Source organism: Mus caroli, chromosome 7 (assembly GCF_900094665.2).
Source record: "Mus caroli chromosome 7, CAROLI_EIJ_v1.1, whole genome shotgun sequence".
Classification (NCBI taxonomy): Eukaryota; Metazoa; Chordata; class Mammalia; order Rodentia; family Muridae; genus Mus; species Mus caroli.
The window spans coordinates 113,048,026-113,074,986 of record NC_034576.1 but is presented as its reverse complement, the minus strand read 5'-3'; the positions used below and the strand labels follow the sequence as shown (position 1 = coordinate 113,074,986).

General features: G+C 49.4%; 1 protein-coding gene across 2 annotated transcripts in view; it reads right to left on the bottom strand.

The window, feature by feature from the left end:
* Ampd3 (adenosine monophosphate deaminase 3) overlaps positions 1-24,643 on the bottom strand; it is a 44,569-nt gene extending 19,926 nt beyond the window's left edge. Inside the window, exons 1-5 of one of the 2 annotated variants that reach the window (XM_021166488.2) lie at positions 19,311-19,357; positions 18,830-18,999; positions 14,950-15,175; positions 3,540-3,744; positions 966-1,125 (exon numbers count right to left, since the gene is read on the bottom strand). In XM_021166488.2, coding sequence (XP_021022147.2) covers positions 966-1,125; positions 3,540-3,744; positions 14,950-15,175; positions 18,830-18,999; positions 19,311-19,315 — 766 coding nt within the window. In that variant the 5' untranslated portion in view covers positions 19,316-19,357. Of the gene's footprint in view, positions 1-965; positions 1,126-3,539; positions 3,745-14,949; positions 15,176-18,829; positions 19,000-19,310; positions 19,358-24,387 lie in introns of those variants that run through there. The other variant, XM_029479785.1, reaches the window with a different exon arrangement.
* Between the last annotated feature and the right edge of the window lie 2,318 nt (positions 24,644-26,961).

Sequence of the window (26,961 nt, the reverse complement as noted above, 5' to 3'; positions counted from 1 at the left end):
AACACAGCAGAGCCAGGATGCTGATGTCCCCATCAGGCACAGCAACAGACCAGACCAGGAGGCTTGAGATAGTGCTAGCATTGTGTATGGGGCAGACAGTTGGAAAGGCCAAGGTGAAGCTGCAGCCCAACCACCCAGAGATTGCATGGCTTCACCACACTCATGACCAGGACACAAGGGCCTTCTGCCATATGTAACACCCACGCGTCTGACAGTCATTCCTGCCTGGACAATACTGGGGACCTGTCCCTCTGACAGACAGGGAAATAACCTTGGGAAGGCTGAGATCTACTTGAGCCCCTCCCTGGTGGAAAGGGTGCTCAAAACAGAACTGGGCTAGAAACATGGACAACCTAGCACCTGCTGCTAAAGGCATCGAGGGTGCTGGCCTGGATATGATCCGCAGGCCCACGTCTAATCCCTACCCCTGGATTTCAAGGATGAGGGTTGACATGCCCTTGTTTTAGTGACTTCATTGTTAGCCTCTGCTGCTCCTAGGTCCCTCACTAGGGCAGGAAGATACCCTGCCCTTTCTTGTCTCCCTTCTCTGAACTTAAATATGGCTGTCATTTATGGAACACTCTAGAAGCCCAGTCTGCCCTAAGCACTCCACACACATTCACACAATCTCACCCAGGGAGGTGGTGATTGCTGGCATTCCTGTTTTTTTCAGACTGTAAAACTGAAATTTAGAGAAGCCGTTTGCTCAAGGGCCAAGAAATTGGCACAATCCAGATATGAAGGCAAGTATGTTTTGCTTCCTCTGCCCAGGGCACATGGGCTCTGTATGTATTCCCACTCAACCCTTCCACTGCTGTACATTTGATTGTACTGTTTTAAACACACCAGGATCCCCATCTCCAAAAACACCACTGGTAGAAAAATATTCAGCCAGCAAAAAGTCCCAAGCACACGTTGGGTCCAGTTCACACACAGAATCCACCTTGGTCCCCAAGACTTCATACCTGGGAGACCCTCTTCCAAAGGCACACTTTCTCCCTGATGAGCCAGGTACTGGGCTGTGGTCCGTGGGAAGCGGTGGTAGGCAAGCCGTGCATACTTCTCCCGGATCATCAGGGCCTTGGCCAGGCTCTTGGCAGCCTGCTCATAGTCTTCCACAGTGATCTACAGCAGGAGACATGTAAGGGAGGGTCTATCCACCAGCCAGAGACAATGCTTGCAGAGATCCTGGGCGAGCCTGGCCCCCAGGAAGCAGGATCTCAGGATGGTTCCCATCAAACTGATAAGAGAGGCTTGTTGCGTGTGACCCGCTCCCACAAACACTGATTTATGCTGGGTACTTGAGTTCCTGCCCAGAGTCTGGAATTGGGGGTGTACTGTGCAGATGCCTAAGCAAAGCCAAGACGCCTCTAATGAGCTTCCCTGATAGACACTAGGTGTTGCTGCCTTACTGGGAGAGACCTCTTGGAGGTTAGCCCTAGTGTCCCCCAGACCTGTGTGCCCCTCCCCTTGGCTGCCCTTGGTCTTTCTTTCTGTAATACACTGAGGCTGTGGGTACAGCCAGGTGCTGCATCCTGAGAGCCCTGCTAGCACATCTCAAAGTCTGAAGGTGGTCTTGGGGACCCCAACACAGGACACACAGGGAGAAAGATAGGGTTGCTAGGAGGGAGCTGGGTTCTCAGCCTGCACACCCCAGGTTGGTCCCAAGGATGCTGATTAAACCAGAAGCCTGCAGCTGCAACCAGCATACAGAGCCTCAGTCCTACCCTCAAGTGAGAATAAGTACCATCATTTTCAACTAAGAACAAAACATCTTTTGCTCTGCCACCCTCTAGCTGTCAGTCAACCCAGCAGGCATCCGCTCATCAGGTCAATCGGGCTCCTAGTCACATAGGAAGCACGGGTGTTTCTATAGGTTATGTTTGTTTATTAACTGGGGAAACTAGGCCCAGAAATGATCAACCATTGTTGGGAGGTGACAAAGTCTGACTTCAGACCCTGATCTGACTGACTCCAGGATGCTCTTCTCATGCTCAGAGATGTGTACATCTCTGAAGGCCTTCCCAGCCTCCATCATCCTAGGTACTCAGTGAGGATGAGTGTCACAGAAGTCTGTAACACTTTGTGTCATTTGTGTGAAGTTTGGGATACTTTCTTAATGACCTGCAGATGGATAGGCAGGACAGAAAAGAGGGGACACCAACAGGGAGGGAGGGGAGGAGGCTGGAGGAGCACAGAGTGAGAACGGCTGGGCCTGGAATTTCCCTCCTCTGCTTCGTAGCATCATTCATTTTACTGAAGTTTTGAGAACCTACAGAGTATGTGCACTTGCCTTCCAAGACCCTGATATTCACGTTTCTCCTGACTGCTGTGGATATCCTTCGAGGGAGGGTAAATAAGGCATCATGGATACAACATCCTGCCTTCTCCCTTGCCCAACTCTGACATCAGAGGGAGCGGTCAGCGTCCATCTCTCTCATTCATTCTCCAAATCTGATTCCTTGCTTTTCAAACTAGAAGCAGCTCACTTCCCATCTCAGATACCTACACAAGGGGCTACCCTCAAAACAACCACAGGGACAGGATGGCAGACACATGCTAAGGTAAAGCCACGTCCCCACCTACAGCAAAGCCAAAGGACCATGTGACAAAGGACTCAGGAGATAACCAAGGAGATCAGAGAAGGTGAGGGGTTCCTGAGGAGGAAGAGGCCACTAGCCAATCACATGGGCCCTGAAAGGCCCAGTGGCCACCCCTGGGTACCAGGATCAGTAAGGTCAGCCTGCCTCTCATAGCCTCATAGTTCTCTAGTTATACACATGGGAGGGAAGAAGCAAGGAAGAGAGAAGGGAGGTAACGTTGCAGGCCCATTGACTCCAGCAGCATGCATTCGGCTCACATCTACCTTCTATTCCATTACTCTGCCCACATACGGGAGGTGGACACCAAACCCTGGCCAGGAGGCTAAGGCTGGGTTTGGTGGGAAAGCATCCTGGCTAAGAAAACAGACTGCATTAGTTCCCTTCTATACCCCCATCCTCAGGAAGTCAATATGTTCATGGTACAAACACACAGTGGAATGCTATGCACTCATAAAGAAGAGCAGGAAGCTCTCTCATAAATCAATATGGCATCGTTTCTAAGGGAACTGTTGAGCAGGAAAGGCTTGTTCATGTTCTCATCAAGAGCTTACTGCCTCTTACTGGCTGAGGGATTTCTAGCCTGTATTTAAGGATATTGACCTAAACATGGAAGAGTTAATTTTACACAAGTCAATACCATCACATAGTCTCCGCTGGATGCTGGGAATGTTGACAGGTCCCACTGGCAGATTTGTGGGCTCTGGAACATACAAGACTAACTGGGCACAGCCACAGCATGCCAGCCGGAAGTTCTTAGTCTAGTAAACCAGGATGGGACAGCTCCCTAGACATGCCCACATCCCTGAGTCTCCATGAAGGCCTCTCTGCTTTTCAGGTTCCTGGGCCCCCTTCCACCCTCTCCTAGACACACACACACACACACACACACACACACACACACACCGGGCCAGGCTTCAAGGGTGGGCATGACCTTACCCCTGCACAGTAATCTCCACTGATGGTGACCCGCTGATACTCAGGCATAGCATAGGGTGCTGGCCCAGGCTTAGAAGTAGCTCCGGGGACCAGAGGGGTTGCAGGAGACATGGCGGGACTGGCAGTTGGAGGACCTTTCCAGTCTTGTTGTGTTGGCATCTGCAGGGACAAAGACTGTGACCGGATCATCTTGAAACTCTTCTTTCTAAGAGCCAAGGACAAGGGACAGGGGAGACATCAGCTGCTCATAGGGAGAATCTCAGGCGGCAAGAAGTTCCACGGTTATCGATCCCTGGTGCTGGGCATCACTAAGAAGTCTCAGTAGGCTGGGGAGACCACTCGATGATAAAGCACTTGCAGTGCAAGTGTGAGGATGTGAGTTGAGAACTCCAGCCATCACATAGAAAGTGGGTATCACCATGGACATCGGTAACCCCAGCACAAGCGAACCCCAGGGGCCCTCTGGTTAGTCAATTAGCTGAAATAGCTTTGGAGTCAGTCCAGAGACTCTGTCTCAAAAAATAAGATGGAGGACGACATTAACCTCTGGCCTCTGCACCTGTATCTGTACCTGCACTCATACACATGTCTGCTTGCTTATGGCTTCCTCCTCCCAGCCTTGCAGACACTGCACCTGAGGCCATGCCTCATTGACAATGAGGTGGAGTCTTTGGGACCTGTGGCACATGGCAGTAGGTCAATGTGACAGAGCAGAGACAGACAGACCAAGATCCACACTGCGGGGGCTCCAGTATATAAGGGTGACACTGTGTCAGAGAGGCATTCCCCCAGGAGCGGACAGCATGTTCTCTTCAAATAAGCCAAACTCTTTAAGCCCTGACAAATGAAGTCTCTGGAAAGATGTGGTCAAGGACACAAAGACACAACACTGTATTTTAGTTACAAACGTAGGCACAGGAAGCAGAAGGGATGGAGAGTGATCAGTTTGTCAGCCTCCTTGGTTAGGGCCCAGAGACAGAAGGGGCCTTACACAAAATCACACAGCAAGGCTTTCTCCAGCCATTAGCCAGCTTCTCCTTCCTCAAGCCTGATGTTTGCCATCCTGGTGGCATCTGGGGCTGGTACAGACCTGCATCCATCTCTGCTATAGGAGAGGGGTTGACGAGCACCAGGATGAGGCCTGGACCCTGGACCTGTTGTTCTGGCACTGGAAGATGAGACCACAAGGCTGGTTTAAAATGCTGCAAGCTCATGATTACTTGTAAGTCTGATTTGTGATGACATGGCTTCCTTTGTTAACAAAAATCCAAACTGTTTCAGCTGATGTCACTCCAAGTCCTGTGATCCCCAGGAAGGAAATTACTCAGCACTGGGACAATGCCAGCAGCAACTGGACTCACCCTCTAAGTAAGGCCCCGCTTAAACGCTTTCTTCTATGGGGTTTAGTGGTCATGATGTCTCTTCACGGCAATAGGGAGGCAATGAAGACTTCCCTGGTGACACTGGGTATGGGAAGTCAATCCATCCCCAAGTTAGCCTCATGCTCATCCAGAAACAGCTAGCTCCCTGCTGGCACCATCCAGGACTCCTCCCTACCCAACCTTCCAGAATCCAGTTCACCTCGCCTGCTTGCCACAGGTCTCTCTGCCCCAAGGACCTGTGTTTCCACTTCCCTGGGACAAGGATGTTCACACCTGAGAGATGAAACTGGTCCCTTCTCAGGAGGTGCCTCCACCGGGACTTGCATAGCTGACAAACCAGGCTGCTTCAGGAGCCCTAACCAGAACCCCAGGAACCCCCAACCCTGGCCTGTTGTCCTTCACCTGTTGCTGAGCCAGCTTCCTGCACTGCGAAAGACAGATGTCAGGGTGGGCCAGCCAGTCAGTCAGTGTTAGAGTCACCCTAAGCACAGAGGTCCCCCTATAAGGAATCTTTTGGACATCTTGACTCTGCTCAGCCCATGAGTCACCAGTTCCTGTGTCACATCAATGTGTGTGTTTCGTCTATGCCAACACCATCCCCTATGCCTTAGTCTAGCCTGGGGTTCATCTAACCAAGGAGAAGCAATGGGTAACTTGTTAGGTTAGCAACAGGTAAAACAGACAAAAAACAAACAAACAAACAAAACACACAGGCAAAAATCTGGAAGACTGCCTAAGTCAAGCACTCACCAGGCTTCTCCTATGAGTGCCTCAATAGGAAAGAACCTGTCTGTCACACTGAGGAAGACGATACCCAGCTGGCACCCAGAGAACTCTCCTTCGTGCCCATTATTCACTGTGGCCCCAGCCAGACTGTCACACATGAATGGAGTCGTGGCTCAGTTGAGAGAGTGCTTGCCTAGAATTCATCAAAGCCCCACGTAAATCAGAAATGATAACACACACACCTGAAATTGCAGCAACCAGAAGGGAGAGTGAGAAGAATCAGAATTCAAGGTCATTACATGCTATTCATTGAGTTCAAGGACAGCCTGGGCTACGTTAGCAGACTGTCATACAAAACCATTCATAGGCTGAGGGGCAGGTTTAAAATGGCTGGGCCACTTCCTCAGAGCTACCATCCTGGAGCAGCAAGGAGCTGGGATCCCCATCAGCTAACCACTGAGCTGGCATCTGGAAGTAGAAATGCCTATGTCTGCTGCTGCATAAAAAAATCGCCATAGATTTGGCAACTTGAACCCATGCCCATTTGCGACTCCCCAGTTCTATAGGTGAGACGGTCAACTGGGATTGGCAGGAATCCATGCTCAGGCCACCCAAAGGCCAAAACAGACATCAACTACACTGGGCTCGATAGAAAGACTTCATCTTTAAGATCAGTCAGGCTGCTGTGCTGTAGCTATTAAAACTGAGAGTTCCAGCTTCCTGGTGACTTGGCCAGAGGCCATCACAGCCCCCCACAGACAGCACTCTGATCCCTGAGGTGAGCCCTCTGTCAGGAAAACCCTGAGTGTTCCATGTTCCCAGTCTTCCTGGCTGTGCTTAGCCTGGAAAAGCACTGTTTTGAAGCCGTTGTAATTAGATCCGGTCCACTGACCACCTCCCTAGCTTAAGGTCAGGCAATGCCTTTTCTGCAGGGTAATCACAGACAGCTCATATCTCTGTCTTGGCAGAGAGAGACATTTTAAAAATTCTGCCTATGGGTGTGGAGAGATGGCCCAGGGATAAAGTGCTTGTCACACAAGCATGAAGACCTGAGTTCAGATCCTAGAACCCTCACACATGGACCATGAAAACACACACACACTGATTAGTTAGTTCTGCCCACAGTGGACCATAGACTAGTACACTAATATCCACACAGCATATGTGTATGTAGCTACGTGCACATATGTCATCTGAGGTGATATGAGCCCGACATGTGTCACAATAATAAAAAGTCACACAGAAGTACCAAAAGTTTCAGCAGAGCTAGAGAACCAGGGGGTCTCTGGTGGGGAGACATGAATACTATGCCCCCTGCCCTCTTCTAAGCAGCCTAGCCTAGATACCTCTAATGACAGAGCTCCCTACACTCCTGAGCAAGGCATAAACATTCAATTAGTCATTCAATAAACATTTACCAAACGCCTGTTCCTGGCCAGTGCAAGACACACAAACACTCGGAGCCGAACAAAGTGTGACCTGTTACCGCTGATATAAAGCACTTCATCACCAGGATCGCAACCGTCTGTCCGCAGCACACCTGTCACGCCTTGTGCTAGCCTCTAGGGCACCAGGGTTAGCCAGCTCGCTCTGGCACAGCTGGCCAGATCCGTCCTTCCTCCAACCACCTGGCAGAAATACTCAGCTTGCTACGGAGCTGGCCGGGTATGCCGCGGTGAGGGCACCAATTCCTTACCAACCTGAAACCTGGGCTTGGGAGCAGCTTCATCAGTCCTTAGATGGGTGGTCCTCACGGGCCACAGGGAGTTTCCTGCTGGCTTAGCTCTCAGACATTAAGGTAACCTAGCATGTTATCTTCCTGTTCCTGCTCAGAGTCCCCACCTGTGCTACACCCTTCCCTGTCCCTGCCATTCATCATGTCCCCATTCCTACTCTGCCTTTTCCCCCAAAACATTCCTATAACATCAGATTCACAGACTAAACGAAGTCCAAAGCTTTGTGTGGAGGGTCTTCTCAGAGCTTTTGAGGCCTCTGCCCAATGCCAGTTAGCCAGGCAGGGGCACCAAGGCAAACCTCTCACCAAACTCTCAGAAATGCACAATGAGGCAAGGGGCCACTCATGACCCCACTGTATAAGCCTGAGGGCCAAGCCCGGGGAAGTGGCAGGCACACTCATCCATTCTAGCTGTTCCTCCACCTAAAAGCAAGACTCTAAAGTGTGGTGGTGGCAGCCAGCAAAGCATGGTTAACTGTGCACGCAGCATGCCATTGAGTGGGACAGATTCCTGCACTTCCACAGACTCAGCTGCTCCGTGGCTTATCATGGTCACTGAACTCTTCCATGTGGGAATGGGACCCCTTGTGTAAGCAGAAGAGCTGGCATGTGCTGTGTGCCCGATGCCAGAGATCCCAACCTGTGTGGCAAGGAGAAGATGGAACAGCCAGCATAGGGCATGGTGCTTGCTCACCATCTTCATGGTCTGCAGAGAATGTGTAGGGAATAGAGGGTGGGGGGCGGGGCTCGCTGTGTGGGCGTGGCCAGGTGACAGCAGCTGACTAGGAGCATACAACTTCCCCACAGCCACAAGCCCATCAGCTGCAGAGACTTATAGCCACTTGTTTGTCTGTTATTTATTCGTAATAAATATATAATACATAGGGAATATGTAAATACATGCTCATGTGTATGTACATGTGTGTGGTATGTATGCATGTGTATATATAAGTGGGGGGGGGCAGAGGTCAACATCAATTGTCCTCTGTAATGGATCTCCACCTTAGTTTTTATTTCCTTTTTTTATTGGGTATTTATTTCATTTACATTTCCAATGCTATCCCAAAAAGTCCCCCACATGCTCCCCCACCCACTTCCCCACCCACCCACTCCCACTTCTTGGCCCTGGCGTTCCCCTGTACTGGGGCATATAAAGTTTGCACAACCAATGGGCCTCTCTTTCCACTGATGGCCGACTAGGCCATCTTCTGCTACATATGCAGCTAGAGACACGAGCTCTGGGGGTTACTGATTAGTTCATATTGTTGTTCCACTATAGGGTTGTAGACCCCTTTAGCTCCTTGGGTACTTTCTCTAGCTCCTCCATTGGTGGCCCTGTGTTCCATCCAATAGCTGACTGTGAGCATCCACTTCTGTGTTTGCTAGGCCCTCCACCTTAGTTTTTGAGACTGGGTCTCTGGAACTACCGACTCAGCTAGACGGGCTGGTCAGCAAACCTGAGAATCCCCCTGTCTCAACTTTAAGTGCACACAATCATGCCCAGCTTCATCATGTGGGTGCTAAGGAGCAAACCCAGATCCTCATGCTTGCATAGCAGGCACTTAAAAAGAGCACCATTGGGTCCTGAGTTCAAATCCCAGCAACCACATGGTAGTTCACAACCACCCGTAATGAGATCTGACACCCTCTTCTGGTGGGTCTGAAGACAGCAATAATGTACTTAGTTATAATAATAAATTTGAGCCAGAGTGAGCAGGATTGACCAGAGTGAGTAGAGGTCCTAAAATTCAATTCCCAACAACCACCTGAAGGCTCACAACCATCTGTACAGCTACAGTGTACTCATATACATAAAATAAAAAAAAACTTAAAAAAAATTTTTTTAAAAAGGCACCATCTCCCCAGCCCCCTTTCCCTGCTTTTCATAGCTGCAGTCTCTACTCATCAATGTAAGCACAGATGACTTGGATGCCTCTGATAAAGCTTTGTCAATAACTACAAATCTATAAAAAGGGGGCTATGCACTTTGACTTAGTAAGCTTCATGAAACAAAATAACTTAGTGACACTTCAGCTATCCTCCCCTCAATCCATAGCAAATACCCATTTACCAACTTTAACTCAAAACATTCTCAGGGAGGCAGCTGTTCTAAATAGCTAAGTCCTTCCCCTAAGTCTGTCCCCTTTATATCCTGACTATTTCAAAATAATTGTACAAGGCCGTCTCCAATGAAATCCCCAAATCCTGGGCTCTTAGTCAGAACTCACAGGACAGTTTTTTGAAATTCTCCCTGGATAACTCAGGTCATCGGCATGTTATCCAGTCATGGGCTTAAAGACATCGTGTCCCTTATCCAGTCACGGGCTCAAAGACATCGTGTCCCTAGACATCCAGGCCTCGGATCCCCGTGTTTACTTTGCATAGACATTGTCTCTTCCCTCACTGCCGACTGCCCAACAAAACCAGGGTCAAGCTCAGGCCACCAAAATGAAATCCTTAATTTTCCTGTTCAGATCTGCCATAGTACTGAAAAGCAAGGTGACATGCTTATTAGAGCATGTCCTAAATAAGGAGACAAAGGAGGCGGGGCTATGCGAGAAGCTCGGGCAGGCATCAGGTTTCTTCTGAGAATTATCACAAAGTTCAAAGCCTGGGCATGGTAGCACAGATCTGTAATCCCAAGACTCAAAGGGCTAAGAGACAGGAGAACCAAAGCCAGTGTGGTGTGTGTGTGTGTGTGTGTGTGTGTGTGTGTGTGTATATATACATATATATACCTAGATGGCATATATATGTATATATATATATATGTAATATTTATTCTCATGTGTATCTTATATGATTATATTGTTTATGTACATATATGCTTGGACATATACACATAATTAAAGGCAGTCTTTGTTGTGTGCACCAGTAATCCCAGCAAGGGGAGGCAGGCTGAGGTAGAATTATTGTCATGAGTTTGAAGTCACCCTGGGCTGCATAATTAGTAGCAGACCATCTAGGGATAAAGAGCAAAGCCCTGTCTCAAATAAACACAATTAAATTGAAATTTAAAAATAATTCATAATATATTCTCAAACTGCCCTTGATATTGGTAACATACAACTAAATATACTAAAACCCAGCAAATTGTACCCACAGTGAGCGGATGGGTGGTACCGGGCATGTGTGATCTCCGTAAAGCTGTAAAAGAAAGCGGAGTGGGAAAGGCAGAGAGAGAGAGAGAGAGACGGGAGAGAGAGAGACACGGGAGAGATGGAGGCCCTCTCGTATGCACATGCATTGCTCAGAAAATTTTCCATGTTGTCTCCAAGTTGGCTGAGTTCCAGCCCACGGGGTTGTAGGAGGTGAACTCTGCCAGTGTCAGGGTCAGATAAGGTAAAGAATGGAACGGGATGAGCGCTTCAGCTAATGCTGGGTCTGGCTAAGCAGTTTATTTTTCTTACACATCTTAAACATGGTAAACTTTGGGAAAAAGTCTTCACGTGACAATAAAATTTCATGATTGGCTACATCAAAACTCCCTGGCATCTCTATAGCAAAGCACCTGTGCCCTTTAGCTTAGGGATGAGTTCTACTGACGGATAAGCAGTGCTCAGGGATCTGGACCAAGGAATGGAAGAGTTTGTAATAAGCACATAGATGGGTTCCATTAACAGAGAATGCCAAGTACGTGAGCCCTCTGTCATAGGATGAATTCTATTCACTGAGCGACAAAGCTCTGAATCAGGGCCTAAACAGTGCTCAGGATTTAGGGGGATTCGGGTGAAGCCTGGCTCCGTAGAGTAGCAAAAGATCACTAGGCTGTTGGACAGCATCCACTCCAACCTTCTGCGTGAACAGGCTTCAGTCATTTCTGCATGTTTAAAATTCTGGGTTTTTTTTTTAATGGTTTCTGTAAGCTGTGTCTTCCATATACTAGAAAACACATGTGAGCCTCAAAGGGGTCTACAACCCTCTGGCAACTCCAGAGCACTCTAGTCTGGGCTTGCCTCCAAACTTTCCATAGCTCATCCTCCCTCTTTCGGACCCTCACCCACCCACCCACCAGCTAGCAGAAACCTAGCTGTTGTCAGAGACAGAGGGCCCTCAGTGAGTGGTCCTGCTGGTTACAGATCTGGCCCTGACCTACACAATTGCAGCCTTAAGTTGGTCCCCAGCTCCACCAGGGTGGAGTCTGAACCCCGCCCTTTTCCAAGAGCTGGCAGTCCTGCATGGCAGGCTGCCAGGTGGCAGGTGCTCATCTTTCCTGCTCACAGCTCAGCTTCTGGTTTGTGCCTCCACACTAAATCTAAAGAGAGTTGTGGGTGTTTTGTTTTGCCTAAAGAAAAGAAGCCAGGCATAGCATCTTTAAAAGAGCCTTCTCCAAGGTCCTTGGGTACCAGAATAGCCAGAGTGTGGGACAGGCATGTGTCCCAAATGGAAAGCCCCATTTTATGTCACAGTTGGAAACACAGACTCACAGACTGGGGGTCTGGAGACCTGCTGCTGCTTTCAGGCCTGTGTCCCAAGGGTCCTTGTCACAGTTTACCTCAGGGATCACTGATGGATGGGGAGCTGGAAACGCTGGTATCTGAGTGACTACATAAAGGCACCGGCACTGAGCAGTAAAGTAGAGAGACAATTCTCATGTGAGCAAACTTAGCCCCAGGTGGCCTTGGGACATCTGACCAACAGTCAATGGGCCAGGTGCCTTTCAGAAATGAAGCCATGGTTGGCTTCCCTCCACATGTCACTCAGAAGCAGCAACAGTTACATCTGAGGAAACAGCATCAGGTGTCACTTCAGAGGGCAGGACAATGTCCTGGTTAAAGTATGGGATCACAGGACATGCCCCATCACTTACTGTGTCCTAGTGTAAGTTGACTCAACTCCCAAGAGCTCTTCTTGCCTAGTCAGCCAAGTTGGGGCCCCAAGAGCACCCACTCCCTGGTTAATATGAGGAGGAAGAAAGGAATGCAAACCGGGAGGCCAAGGACGTGGCTCACTGTCAGGATCCAACAGCAGTACGTGCTATTGCTGCCCATCTCAGCAGCAGCAGGAGGCCAGGTGGCAACATTTACAGGGTGAACTATGACATAGGCATGTCTTGAGCCTTTACATATGCCAATTCCCTCATTCTTCAAAATGCCCCATATAGACTGACCGTCATCATCCCCGCTTCAGATGAGGAAGAAGCTGGGTCCCAGAGAGGTTTCTTATTTTGCTCAGAGTCACAGAGCATGCTAGTGAGTGGCAGAACCCAGATGTCCTGGATGGAGTGGCAGTGGGGAGGTGGGATACCTTTCCTCTGCTGACACCCACAGAGCTGCAGTGTGGCTAAGGCCTAGGCTGGACCCTGAGAAGGCAGTGAGAGGCAGATGGAGTCAGATGATACAAACCAAGAAACTCCCATCTAGCAGCAAGCAGCTAAGAGCATTTCCAGAGTTTGCAGCCGACTCTTGGAGACCATGGCGTGCCATTTGGATCGAGAGTAACAAAGCTTCCATTTTGCCCTGGGCCTGGGCTCTGATGGGAAACTACAGGCTCCCTCCGCAGCCGTCTATGGAAACTGGCCTCAGACACTTATTATTCCTGGTAATACCAAATGCCAGGGGCTCCTGCTTTCATTATGAAGGCCCAGAATGCCCTATTCACAGCACATAGAAGGCCCCGCAGAGCATTCAGTCCCCGAGGCCAGCCCTTGCTACGCCAGGGTAGTGCAGACAAGGGATGCCATAGTCTGCATCCTTTCACTCCCAGGATGAACATGGCACTAGGTCTGGGGCCACCTACCTCTAAACACAAGGATGGCACTCAGTGGCTAGTGATGACCCTTCCTTCAGGGGCTCCAGGCCCATCTGAGGAAAGCAGAAACTGAGCTTACAGACGGCCAAGCTCTGCCCCTGCCTTTTTATGCAAGTACCAACTTCATCCATCCAAGGAAATGCCAAAATCCTATCCTGCCAAGAAAAAAGGTAGGCGGGGCCTGCGGGTGAGGGATAAGGCTCGGTCTCATCTGGCAGGAGGCTTGCCTTGAATGAGTAAAACCCTTGGTTTCCTTCTAATCCAGGCCCTCTCCTCTCTTTTCCAGGGAACCAGCTGGCTTCTGAACTAGGTTGGGTCAAATGGCAGAGACTGTGAGAACCTGGAAGGTCCCAGAAGGGTGACACTAGGGACAGAATCCTGCCCTTCATCTCAACCCCAGAAGCAGCTCCTAGCCGCTGCCTAATCCAACTTTGCCAGGTGACCCCAGTCCCACAACATCATTCTACTGTCTGCGTCACCTAGAGATGGTGACTGTCCCCTCCTTCCCGACATCTCTGGGAAACCTCTCCCCCATTTGTCTTCTGGACTCTCTATGAGCCATGTAGCCAACTCCTCATATTAAAATCCTAGATCCAGTATTTGGGTCATTTGTATTTTCTGGTTAGACTGAGACCAACCCAGTCCTTATCTTAACTGATCATTCTTTGACAATTTGTACAGTTCTTAATTCTTGTCCACACCCAGTGTGAGCTTCACGGAGTGGGAACTTTATCTGCAGTATACATTACGATATCTCCAGTCCCAGGGAAGTGCTCGGCAAACAGTGAAGCACGTCAACAAAAAAGTGAAAACAAGTAGAACTGGTGTTTTACCTAAATCCTCAAATTTGTGAAGAGGGAAATGCTATGCGGGATGGTGTGTGTTTGCCACCACGGCAGCAGGGCAGTTCGGAAGATGGTTCAGTCGGTCAAGTGCCTACTACACAGTCTTGAAGTCCCGGCCTCTGTCCCCCAGGACCCATGAAAACAGCTGGGCCTGGTGTTGTGTTTATAATCCCAGTACATGGGAGGCAGAGACAGGCAGGTTCCTGGAGTTCAACTAGTCAGCCTGGTTAACTTAATCAGAGAGCCCCAGGTTCCAGTAAGAGACCCCCCCCAAAATGAGGTGGGGGCTGGAGAGATGTTCTAGCAGGAAAAACCTTGGATTGCCTCTTCCAAAGGCCTTGACTCAAGCAGTTCACAGCTACCTGTAACTCCAGATCCAAGGGAGCCAATGCCTTCTTCTGGCCTTCTTAACACAGCATACACACACACACACACACACACACACACACACACACGAGGGGGCGGTGATGAAGAAGTGGTTTGGCAGTTCCAAGTGCATACTGCTCTTCCAGAGGACCCAACCCCCCTTCAGGGGGCTCACAGCTGCCAGGGGATCAGGCAGCTTTCTCATGCATCTGCACTCATACATGTACATACCTACACATAGACACACATGCCTACACATCATTGAAAATGGAAATAAAATAAATACTTTAAAACAGGGTAGCCAGTTTCTGAGGACCAACAGCTGAGGTTGACTTCCGGCCTCTACGTGTAGGTGCACACATGTGCATGTGCACCCACACACATGTACATGCTTACATGCACACAAATGTGTACAAGCACACACACAAACAGCACAACCCTGGCTTTTGATCTTCTTAAGCAGGCAAAGGCAGCAAGGCCCTCTTCAATAAATACCTAGGGAGCTAAGTGGCCTTGGTTAAAAGAAGACCAGAAGCCCCAGGACCACGTCAGCTCCCTCAGGTCTCACAGCTCCACACACACGGAAGCCGGTCATGGGAACAAACCTTTTTGCTGTCTCCACAGACTTCTGCTCTGCCAGCTCCTTCTGTAGCTCCCTCTCCTTGGCTTCCTTCTGTCCGATGGGACAGTCCTCGGGGACAGTAAACAGGGACATGACATCTTTGCTGTCCTCTTCTCGGAGCACCTTAGCAAACACCTTCTCCGCCAACAGCCGGACATGTTCGTCCAAATCGGACATGTTCAACTTGGGGAACTGGCGCGGCATCTCGGCTGACAAAGAAAGAACAAAGGTGAGCCTTCCTGGCTTTGTGGATGTCCTGAGTCCCCAGGGTAAGGAACAAAAGACCCGTGACCCAAGACCTGGTCCTTGGTCAGCTGTGGATGTGGTGACGGATTCCCAGAGCAAGCCCAGCAGACCAGATTTCACAATTAGCTTAAGTAACTGGGTGTGAAGAGCACAGGGCGGCTCACATTTCATAAGCAGCGAATGCTCAGAAGTCAAAGAACGAACTGATTGTGGAGGCTCTTCCGTTTCTTCAACCTGGGGGGGGGGATGGGTGGCCCCACCCTCCTAACTTACAAAATTGAGAGGTTCGGGAGAGGGCTCTGAACAACCCTTCTCCAAACTTCAAGAAGCCAACAGCACCCTCCCCGCACCAGTCCATCCTGCTCCTCCAAGAGGGAAGATCCACCTCAGAGCTAGCAGTGAGCTTTGGTCCAATGAGAGAACAGCAGAGCCTTGGGAAATCCAGGAGCACTCTTTATGCGAGAAATGAGGCTTTGTGCTGAAAAGCAGGCCTCTGAAACCATGATCCTAACTAAGGCCCCTCCCAACCTCCCAGAACGATCTAACAGGACACAGCAAATGCATTAAGGGCTTTGAACAGTAACAATCTTAGCTGAAAACACCTGTTCTTTAAAATACTCTCTCCATCCTTCTCTCTTTACACGGAAGGTTCTTATCACCTGCTGGCCCCTTCCCTTCCTCCCTCCTCCGTGTCCTGATCACATGTGCTGAATGACTACACCTGGGCCACAGTCCAATGCCTTCTGCAGGAATGGGGAGGGGCAAGACTGGGGTGGGGTGGGGTGGGGGTGGGGACTTCCTCACCCCCACCCCGACCTAGTACCAGTTCCTTTAAGGTTGTTTCAAGAGACAGTACTTTTGTTGGCCAGGGTAGAGAAAGATGGGATGGGCCTTGCTGCTGTCTGTCAAGGACAGGAAGCAATTACAGGGGCGAGGCTCATTAGGCCATCTTGGATCAGTCACTCTTAGTCCTTCCATCTGTGGGATGGAAGGATGGTGTAAATGGTCTCTAAGGCCCTCTTATCGTAAGTGGCATCATTCTAGGTGGTAGAGACGTTTCCTGTGCTCGAGGTTCAGCATACTGGCTTCTCTGCGGCGTGTGGGGCTAATTCGTGACACACACAGGACAGGAAAAAGCAGGCTGGTAATGAGTAGTCGGAGCCATGTCTGTGGTCTTGACTCTGAAACCAATTCCCTCTCTCCCCCACACCCCAGGAAGGTGCCTTTCCTGGGCTTCTCACTCTAAGGAAGATAAGAGAGAAAGGGTGAGGAAAGACCACCTCAGCGCCCACTGAGAGGGTCCAGGGAACAGAGAGGGACAACACTCAGCCAGGAACAAGCAGAAGCCTGGTCCTCACAGGGAGGGAGAGGAGCAAAGCTGGCTATGTGAGAGGCTGGGTGCAGTCATGACAAGCAGAGGCTCAGGAGGAAGGTGACAGTGGAGGGGGCCAGGACAGTACAGAGAACCAGGCTCCAAAGGTAAATGGGAACAGAGTGGGACCCTGTCCCCAATCCCCAGTCTATTGGTCCAGTGTCATCATTTCTCAGAAGTAGATACAGAGAGACCCGGGCAAAGAGCAGCAGATGCAGGACTGTTGGACCAAGCAAGCCTGCCTTAAATCACAAGAAAATAATATGAACCAAGGAAACTGTGGAGATATCTCTCTGCATTGTTTATACAAAGACCTTTTAAATGTCAAAATTAGACACACACTTGAGAAAGACTGCTAAGCAGCAAACAAAACAGTAGGGGGATGGTGCAGCCATAGTTTTAAAATCATGTGAAATAATAGATAATGAAGAATTAATACATGCTGGGTGGTAGTGGTGCATGCTTTTAATCCTGGTGCTCGGGATTCAGACACAGGCAGATCTCTGTGAGTTCAAGGCCAGCTTGGTCTACAGAGAGAGTTCTAGGACAGCCAGAGCTACACACAGGAAAGCCCTGTCTGGAAAAAACAAACTCAGAATTAACACACAGAGCTGCACTGTGCTTTGATTACACTGTTATGAAAAGGCATCCTCTTATGATCAACGCCATGGGAGGGCTACACACTCAAAATGACCAGATGACACGGCTTGCTGTTTTGGTTTGTGTTGTCTTGGGGTTGGTTTTGGTTAAGACAGAATCTTGCTATGCAGCCCAAACTAACCTAATATTCATTCTAGTCCAAGCAAGCCTTTAATTCATAGTGGTCCTCCTGCCTTAGCTTCCTGAGTTCTGAGATCATAATATATAAGCTGCTATTCCCACTTGGGATATCTAATTTTAATAATTAATGCTGCTCTAATTTCATTTTCTAAGATACTAAGATAATAGAAATAAAATGGGTGGGCTTAAAACTTAATGAGAAGAATTTTAAGTCGATTTCCCTCCAGGGTTTGACTGCTGGACCCTCTCCTGCCTGACCCCCATAGAAAGATTCCTGCTCAGAGGGGTTTGTATCACTGGGACCCTTTCTGCCTAACTCCTATCCTACATGGAAGCCACCCCTCCACCCAATACATGCATATAACCTGAGCCAGACACACGACTCTGGATGCCCTCGGGAAGAGGTGTTTGGGACAGCCCTTATGTCCAAGGCTTCTTACACCACAACTCACCATCTCTGTCCCTGAAGCACTGCTCTAGTAGTCAAGTCAACCACAATTACTCTTCATAGTGCCTCTTCTTAACACACAGTCCTTCCCCTTTCTCCTTATCTTGAACCTGCCTTCCTCAAACTGGGCCCCACGAGAAGCTGATGCCTGCTCCTGGTTACACAAAGGCTGATAGTAGTGACGAAGACACTGCGTTCTCCCCAGGCTCATGAGAGACTCCAGGATCACAGAATGGTGCTTCCCAGTAGAACCCTTTCCTTCTTTCTCTTTTAAATTTTTTATCAGTGTAAATTCATTGTATGAAATAATAGGTTTTATTATGTCATTTTCATACATGTACAAGATGTACTTTAGTCATTTTTCTCACACACACACACACACACACACACAGTCTCTTCCCTCCTATCCATGCCCCACCCCCAAAAAGACCCTTTCCTTTTCAAAACTTGCAAGAATCAGCTAAAGATTACAATGGGTTTCCCACCCAACTGGTGAGGACTTTCCAGGTTTTCATGTGGTCTCAGTCACGCAAATGGACCTATGAGCAAACAGACCTCCATGGGCCTCGAACCCTGCAGCACCTCTGCTGCCTTCTGGCCATCCTCCACAGACACTCTGCCATCCCTCCCCTCTCAAGCCACTAGCACCTGCCAGGCCAGTCTTGCCAGGGAAAGCCTACTCACTGCAGATGCCAAGCAGAGTTCAGCCCCAGCTGCCCCATCATGCCTGGCTTTCAACCATTTGCCAACTGAAGCCAGCAGACTTGTAAGGCTTAACTGTGAACTGGCCAGCATCAGTCAGCTAATGATAACAGCTTATCTTATTACATATAACACCCTCTAGTGAGTGTAAACACATTGTTCCAGAGTTACAAAGAGCTAAAATGCCCCCAATTTCAACAAACAGCAACTTTGCACAGCACAAAGGAAGCCCGGTGCCACGAAAATCCTGCCTTACACTAACAAACCTGTTCCCTCCTCCGGCCAGAACCTAGATGCAGAACCCATGGCACAGACCTGAGCCTGGCGCCTCCATAAATGATCCTGAGGATGCCACACAGGATCCTGTGCTGCCCGGAGCTGAGTCAGAGCAGGAGCAGCTAGCTGAGTCCTGCCTGCTGCCGCTGGGGTGGGAGGTCTCTGCTTTGCATATCTGGGAGCAGGAAAAGTCTGGGCTGGAAATTCTCCTGCGAATACGAAATGCAAGTGGAAAATTTCCAAAAGGCCCTAAAGGCCTCAGGTACTGCCAGTTATCCAAGGCAAAATGGATACAGGATCCTGAACACCACGTCCTGGCCCCACTCCCAGCCTTCACCAGAAGAAATGAAAGCAGCCAGCACCGCTGCCCTCCTGGGCAACCACACAAGATAAGCTGCCCTTCCTCCAACACCCAGGCTCCTCTGAAAGCTGAGGAGGGACAGACGGATGATGATAGCATCAGTTTGGCTGCTTCCAGTATGAACCCCACTTTAGGATTGATTGGGGCCATAGGTCTCACCTCATTAAGGGGATTCATCTACAGTAGGGACTGCTCTGCACCCTCTCAGAAGCCCCCTCATGCAAAACAACCCTCCTGAAGGCTCCCCACAAGTCAACAAGGAACCCAGAGCCCAACACTACTTCCTCCTTCCCCTCCCCCGCCCCCAAAAGAGGAAAGGACTATGAAGTGCTTCCTCCTTGTCTAGGAAGGAACAGAGCCCAGAATAAGGGGCGGCCTCAGCACTGAAGCAGTGGCTGAAGGGCAGGCAGCTGAGACAAAGCCTTTCCCACTCTTCCCTTTCTTCCCTAAAAGAACCGTGATGGTACACTATCCATCACCCAGAGGCAGAGGCAGGTGAATCTCTGAGTTTGAGGCCAGTCTGGTCTACAGAGAGAGTTCCAGAACAGCTAGGGATACACAGAGAAACATGACTCAAAAAACAAAAATAAAAATAAAAATAGAAAGAAAGAAAGAAAAAAATGAAGATGAAGACGAGGTTCACTCACTCACACTCACACACACACACTTGACTGCATACGAATGTATACACACCACACTCACAGACAGGACAGAAGCACCCCACACCTGGCCCACCCAAGCTCACCCCTGCCCTCCCTTCTTGCCACTACTCACAGTAACTTCCCAAAGTGCACACTGGATTCTATCACTGTGCTTTCTGAAGTGGCCCACAGAGGACAACACAAGACACAAAGCTCAGCCCGTTAGGAGAATGGGGAGATTCTGGGGAGACACGCAGCCTTCCAGTGACTTCAACAAACTGTGTGGCTCTAGGAAATTCCCCCGAGTGGGATGGCTATTTCTATGGTGCTGTTGAAATCCTGAGGAGAGGAGTCCAGGGAGGACAGGTCAGTTGTTTACCAGGAGGCTAGCTGTAGCCCTGTCTTGGACCTGAGTCACCTCCTCGTGCCCAATCGAGAGGTTCTGCCTTGCTGTGCCCACACTGTAACTCCTGTGAGCCCAGAGCAGGATTACAGAGCTGACACGTGACCCACTGCTGGACTTCAGCAACCCTGAGATTACAGTCCACCTGTCCACACAACTGTCTCATAAACAGTACAGTCAGCAGGCCACACACAACCTGGAAGGAGGGCAATGTTTATTCATTAAATAATTCAAAATGCTTACAGCATGGGAGAAGGGGAAGCCAAGCCCTTAAAACTGTTCTGTCAAGGGGCTGAAGAGATGGCTCAGTGGTTAAGAGTGATTCTTGCTCTTCCAGAGAACCTCAGTTCACCCCCAGCATGTATATTAAGCAACCACTTATAACTCTGACACCCTTAGACAGACAGACAGACACACACACACACACACACACAAATCTGTCCTGTCAAAAGACAATTAGAACAAATCACTCTCACTCCTGGCATTTGGGGAAGGGGATGGTATGTGGGAGAAGTGGTCAGAGCATCCTGGATCATGGCTCGAAGTCCAACACATTCCGGTCATTTTATTCTCCAACTTTAATGGATTCTAGATGGCCTTGATCTAAACAAAGTGCAGTCTGTAGACTCCAAAAGGGAAGATCTGGAAACACTGTCTTCTCTGATAGGGATTTCCACACAGTTTCTACTAGCATAGCCATGAGAGAAGTCTTGCAATAAAGAAAGGTACTTAGCACACTTCACTGGCAATCCCACCATGGGAAAAAATACCTATTAATATCCCGTGGCATCAGAGCTGGGAAACGCCTTCCACTAGGTCTGCAGTTTCCATTTTAGAGAAAGCTGCAATCCTGAGGCCAAGATAAAGGTGTGGGGCCAACTCCACCAGGTCTAGACAGAGCATGGAGGCAGCTCTGCTCTGTTGACAAGGGAGGAACAATGGCTGAGGGTCCCATTGAGCTAAATGGACAGGGACAGCTCTGTCTCAGGAGGACCAGTGATGTTCAGAACCACAGTTTACCTTGAGACTGGCATACTGCTGTTCTCTGTGGCCCACATGCCTCACTGGACTGAGGAGTGCTCATCCCATGCTTAAAGCCTCAGTTCCATGGAGTGGGGGTGGGGGGAATATTGTGGTGTGTGTGTGTGTGTGTGTGTTGTACAAGTGTGCATGTGTATTCACTGGAACATGTGTGGCCAGAGGTTGATGCCAGTTCCCTCAGTTGCTCTCCACCTTATCTTTCTAAGAGAAGGTCTCTTTACTGAGCTGGTCTCTATTCAGCTAGCTTGGCTAGGAGGCCCCAGGATCAGCCTGTCTCATCCACCTAGTGCTGGGATGAACACTGGAGAACACTGACACACCCACTTCCTCTGTGCATTCTAGGACTCTGAACTGAGGTCTTCAACCTTGAGCAGCAAGCACTTTACCCACTGAACCAACTCCCCAGCTTCCTCGTGTCCTTCCCAAACCCTCCTGAGTGGATTTCGGGATGACCTATGATAACAAGACCGGAGGCCTGTATCTCCTACTCCAGAGACCAGGGCGTGTTCGTTTTTATCGCTTAATTGTCTGTGTCTGGCATGAAAAGCTGGAATCCAATTATGTCTCATCATGAAACACACCACTCTACTCTCTAAAGGCAAGGTACAGGCTTGCCCAGAGGGGCCCATTTCCTTCTCATTTCTGAGATGTGTGTGACAAGAGTTGGGCACCTGGTAAATATCACGTCCACACACATCACCTATCTTATTTGTGATTATATCACAGTGCTAAGTACCCAGTACACACACACACACACACACACAAACACACTCATTGAATAGATGTTTACATAAGTCAACAGAGGAGGGAATGGTCTAAGCAGAGGCCATCTCCCTGTGGTGATCTCGAGAGTCAGCCATGTGTATGGTTAAGCACATAGACTCAAGCCTGACTACCTGGCTTTGAATCCTGTTCCATCACTTATTTATATGGCCTTGGGCAGATGATGAAACTTTCTGTGGCTTTTTATTCCCTATAAAAGAAGAGTAATGGAAATAGTGATGCCATGAGGTGCCATGATTAGTCAGGCAGCACATGAGAGTTGTTTAGACTCATCCCTAGCTCAGCACATGTTCTCTGTAGGTATTAGCTGTCAGCATCACTATCTTCTTCATCATCCTGACATCAGATACAAGAGAGTCCAGCAGGGAAAACGAATGTGAAGTTTCATCCAGACACTGACTCCTTTTATTTGACATTTATCAAACACCATGGTGGAGCTGGTACTCTCCCAAGTTCCTACGTGGTACAGGGAGACAGAAGCCATATTTAAATGTGAAGCCACATCAGGAGGCGGGGGGAGTCATTTCCTCTATAGTTTGCTTCTTCCTAGTGACTGTGCACATCCTGGACTACAGCCATCAATCAGCCTGTACCCTCATCAGCTCCTCATACTGTGTATTAAAAGGCAGAGCCATTGTCTCTTCTAGAACTGCAGACAGCACATGGAGGAAATAGGGATTAATATACTTGACAACAGAAACGGGCCACTGAATTGCTTTGGGAAAGAAAAGTATATTCCAACTTAATTCTAAACCTACATTTCACTTGCCCAAGATACTGCCAAGATCTGGGATTGACTCAGAGGCCATCTGAAGAGGGACTCAGCAAGAGTAAGAACAGGAAAAGCAAACCTTCTATCTCAAAGAACGCAATACTGGTGAGAGCCAGTTCGCCTGTATTCACGATTTCAAGTATGAGGCTGGGCTAAGGATGGATAGGCCTGAAAGGTTAGAGTCTCACACCAACCCACCTAGAGAGGACTGGGTACTACCAGCCTCTTCAGAGCAAGCCAGGTCCCTCCAAGTTGCAACCTAGACAGGCTGACTCCCCCAGTCTACAGTCAACACTTCCTCTGAGGTGGAGGTGATGATGGAGCTGGAACAGACAGAGGCTCCACGGCTGCGACTCACTCGGCATTGACTTTTTGTACCTAGGGGAATCACGTCTTCTTAAAGAGGTCCCTGCTCAGCCCACAACTGCTCAGGACCATACTGGGCATACTGCTGTCAGCTTTACCAGTAACTTTGCTTATTTCTCACCAAGCCACATACAGTTTGGGGACACTCCCGTTAGAAAACATCTACTATGGGGCCTCCTAAACTTACATCACAGGCCTCTGCCAGCCTAGACCAGCCTTTAGCAGATCTGCTCTTAAAGCAGCTGCAGGAAGTTCAAGGGCAGAACCAACCTACAACAGCACAAGGGTGTACTCCCCCCAGTGCCTTGCCCAGTGACAGGAGGTAAGAAAGGGGCCCTTTCATCCAGTCCATACCTCTGCCTCCACCTAGAAGTTTACCCCAGCCCAACACATTCAGTGAGGCTCAGGCACCTAGAAACTTGTCCAGGAGCTCAAAAGCTAGCATGCCCGGTTCCTTTAATTTCCCTAAATCTTGAGAATTTCCTCTAAGCCAGGAACCAGAGGTGCTGCAGGCTCACCAGAAGCCAGGAGCCCAGGCCACCGCTGGGTAGGGACAGGGAACAGGCTCTGGAGGTGGGAGCTGCGGAGGTTCTGGTCTCTGAGCACAGAGGGGACTGGGCACAGAGCGCCGGCCCAAGGTCAGCGGCACAGCATCGCGCGCACTCACCGGATTCGGAGGGCAGGGCCATGGGGGGCGGCTGCCGGGCTGGAGCGCAGGTGCCGCGCCGGGCAGGGCGCACAGGGCAGCGGCAGCAGCACACTGACGCCTGCGCGGCCCGGTACGCAGAGCTGGACCCGACCAGGCCGCGCTCGCAGCCCCTGCCCGCCCCGCAGGAGCCCGCGACTGGTGGGGACCAGGCTGAGCGCGATGCGGCAGGGCCCGGTGGCGGGGCAGAGAGCCTGTGCAGCGGGATCGCGCACTACCTGGAGGACCCGAAGCTACCCGAGGCGCTGGGCCGCGCTGCCAGCAGGAAACCTAAGCACCCGGGCGCGGCAGCCTCCCTGTCCTCGGCCGGAAGCGAGTCCGGCTCCACCCGGGCTCCGTGGGGCCGCGACACTGTCCCGGGTCAGATGCCAGCAGGGATACCCGCTCTGAGCCTCCCTACCACCACTCTAGCTGCAACGCCGCCACGCCTCGAGGTGTTTGCCCACCTCCTCCTCCCCTCCCAACCAGGACTTTCCCCCCAAAAAACGAGATTCTAGAGGCATGGTTCCCTCCACGACACTTACTCTTGGTAGCTAAACCGACCAGCAAGCGTTGGTTTTCTCCAGGTGTTGGACAGGTCCCTTGAATCACCTTCCTGCCCCTCCCAACACACACGGGCGCGCGCGTGTACACACACACACACACACACACACACACACACACACTTCCTTGCTCCCCGGCCTTCTGCGGTCTAGTTTCTATGCCAGCCCCTCAAAGTCCGGAATGACCTCTGAGTTGCCAAGGCCAGCGGGAGCTTTCTGTGCACCCTTGCTCACCTCTTCCCAGCACTGCAGCCTGCTGACCACGCCTTCCTTCCTGGAACACAGCTCCCAAAGTTAGCACTGGGTGCCTGCCGCCGCTGGTTTCCACAGACTTGAGTGACCGGTTTCTTAGCCTCCATGGCCTGGTTTTCCATTATGCTTCTCCTGCTCCAAGGAGTCTCGGGATGCCAGCTCCCTGGATCATTTCTGGAGCTAACTCCAGAGAATCCAGGCCCATCCGGGTGGTTTTAATGGCTTTCTGCCTGCTGATAAGCTAGTAAACTCCATCTTAGGCCCAGAATACTCTAGAGCAGCAGGTGCATCTCAAGCAGAGATTCCTAGGCCCAACTCCTAATTACCTGCCGGTGGTTTTAATCTTGACCAGTGACCTCACCCAAGCACCCCCACTTTAAGCCACATTGGGGAGCCACCTTTTGACTTGTGCCTCTTTCACAGAGTTACTGCTACTATGAGTTTTCGTTCACTTCACAGCTGTCTCATTTAAGCACCAAATTTTATTCTTTCTACTCCATAGCCTGATGCTTGCAATCTACATATTTATAAATGATACTCACATGACTGCTAATATACATTACATATCACACTTAAAATGTTAAAGATGTGATAAAAATGAAGCAATAATTTAAAAAGAAGACAGGATCTCACTATGCAGCCCTGGCTCACCTGGATTTTGCTATATGAACCCTCCTTCTGCCTCCAGACTGCTGGGATTAAAGGCATATACCATCAACCCAGAAAATTATTTTCCTTTTAATGAACAGTATGCTGCATCTTTTTCTTCTTGTTTTAAAGTTGCCCATGATCAGCTTAGTGAAAGAACTGTGATTAAACTAGTTTACTAAGCCAGGCTTGGTGGTGTATGCCTTTGATCCCAGCACTCAAGTAGCATGCAGCTATCTTTGAGTTTGAGACCAGCAAAGCAAGTCCAGGACAGCTGGGGCTCTGTTATACAAAGAAACCCTGTCTAACAGAAAAACAAAGCAAAACAAGCCAAAACAAAAACAAAAAGCTAGCTAGTTTGCTGAACCTTATTTTTTTTAGATTTATTTATGTGCATGAATCTTTTGTTCCCATATATGTCTGTGCATACCTGTGTATCTGGTGCATGAGGAGGTCAAATGAGGGCATTGACTCCCCTAGAACTGGAGTTATGGGTGTTATAAGTCACCGAGTAGATTCTGGGAATAGAACTTGGATCTTCTGCAAGAACAAGTACTCTTGACTGCTGAGCCATCTCTCCAGGACTCTGGCTGTTGTTGTTTCCTAAGAAGATAGATACCCAAAGATAAACAGACCTCTGTCTTTGCACTTGTTAAATTATAATTCTGCTCAAATAGCACCTCCCAATTCTGTAAATGTGAAGGGTCACAGGAAGATGATTTTGTCTGAAATCAATGTTCTCAGTGAGTATTTCGTCAACTATTCTTGCAATTATTTTTAAAATATGTAACATTTTAAATTTTAGATAGTGAATCTGTAAGATTATAAAAATTATGCTTCTGGTGTAGACATCCATGGTCTAGACTGTCACCTGAAGCCACATTGACATCCAAGAGCTGTGCAGAGCTGGCCCTGTTTCTCATCAGATGCAGCAACTGGAAGAGCAGGCCCTACCCCTTGCCTGGGCAAAAAGCTGACCAACTCAGCTTCCATCCAGGCCCAGACCCAGCACTTTGAGTTGGCCCACCCCAACATCTACCCCATCTATGAACTGCTAGAACATGTGAAGGGGCCAGTCTTACTGGCCAAAGCTGCAGGATCTCCAAAACACAGGGCCTCAACATAGTATCCAAGAGGAGTCCAGGTGAGGAGCCAGTATCTATAGTGTAGCAGAAGCCAGAGACCTTGAACCAGATCATTTGCAAGTAAAGATGGTGGGCAAAAGGATACAATGTGGTACCCAGTGTGACACATCACAGCTTCCACAGCAAGATGGTTTCTCTTTGTTTGGCTGGTTGGTTTGGTTGTATTCTTTGGGCCGAGTGCAAGGGCAGATATGGAGGGACAGGGAAATGAGTGGGATTGGGGTGCATGATGTGAAGCCCACAAAGAAACAATAAAAAGTTTGTGGTTTTTTAAGTATGCTTTCAGGCACACTTTCAGCAGTGTGAGTGTCTCACAAACGAAGGTGGGAGCCATTGAGGAAGACACCGGAAAACCTCTGGCTTTGACACATATGTGCAGATTGTGACAAAGGGGGAAAGTTGACATGTTTCATTTTGCCATTGAACTTACATAACAGGAACAGTCCAAATGTCACTTTCTATAGAAAGTCCTGCCATATGATTCATTTATTAAAATATCTCCTTTTAAAAA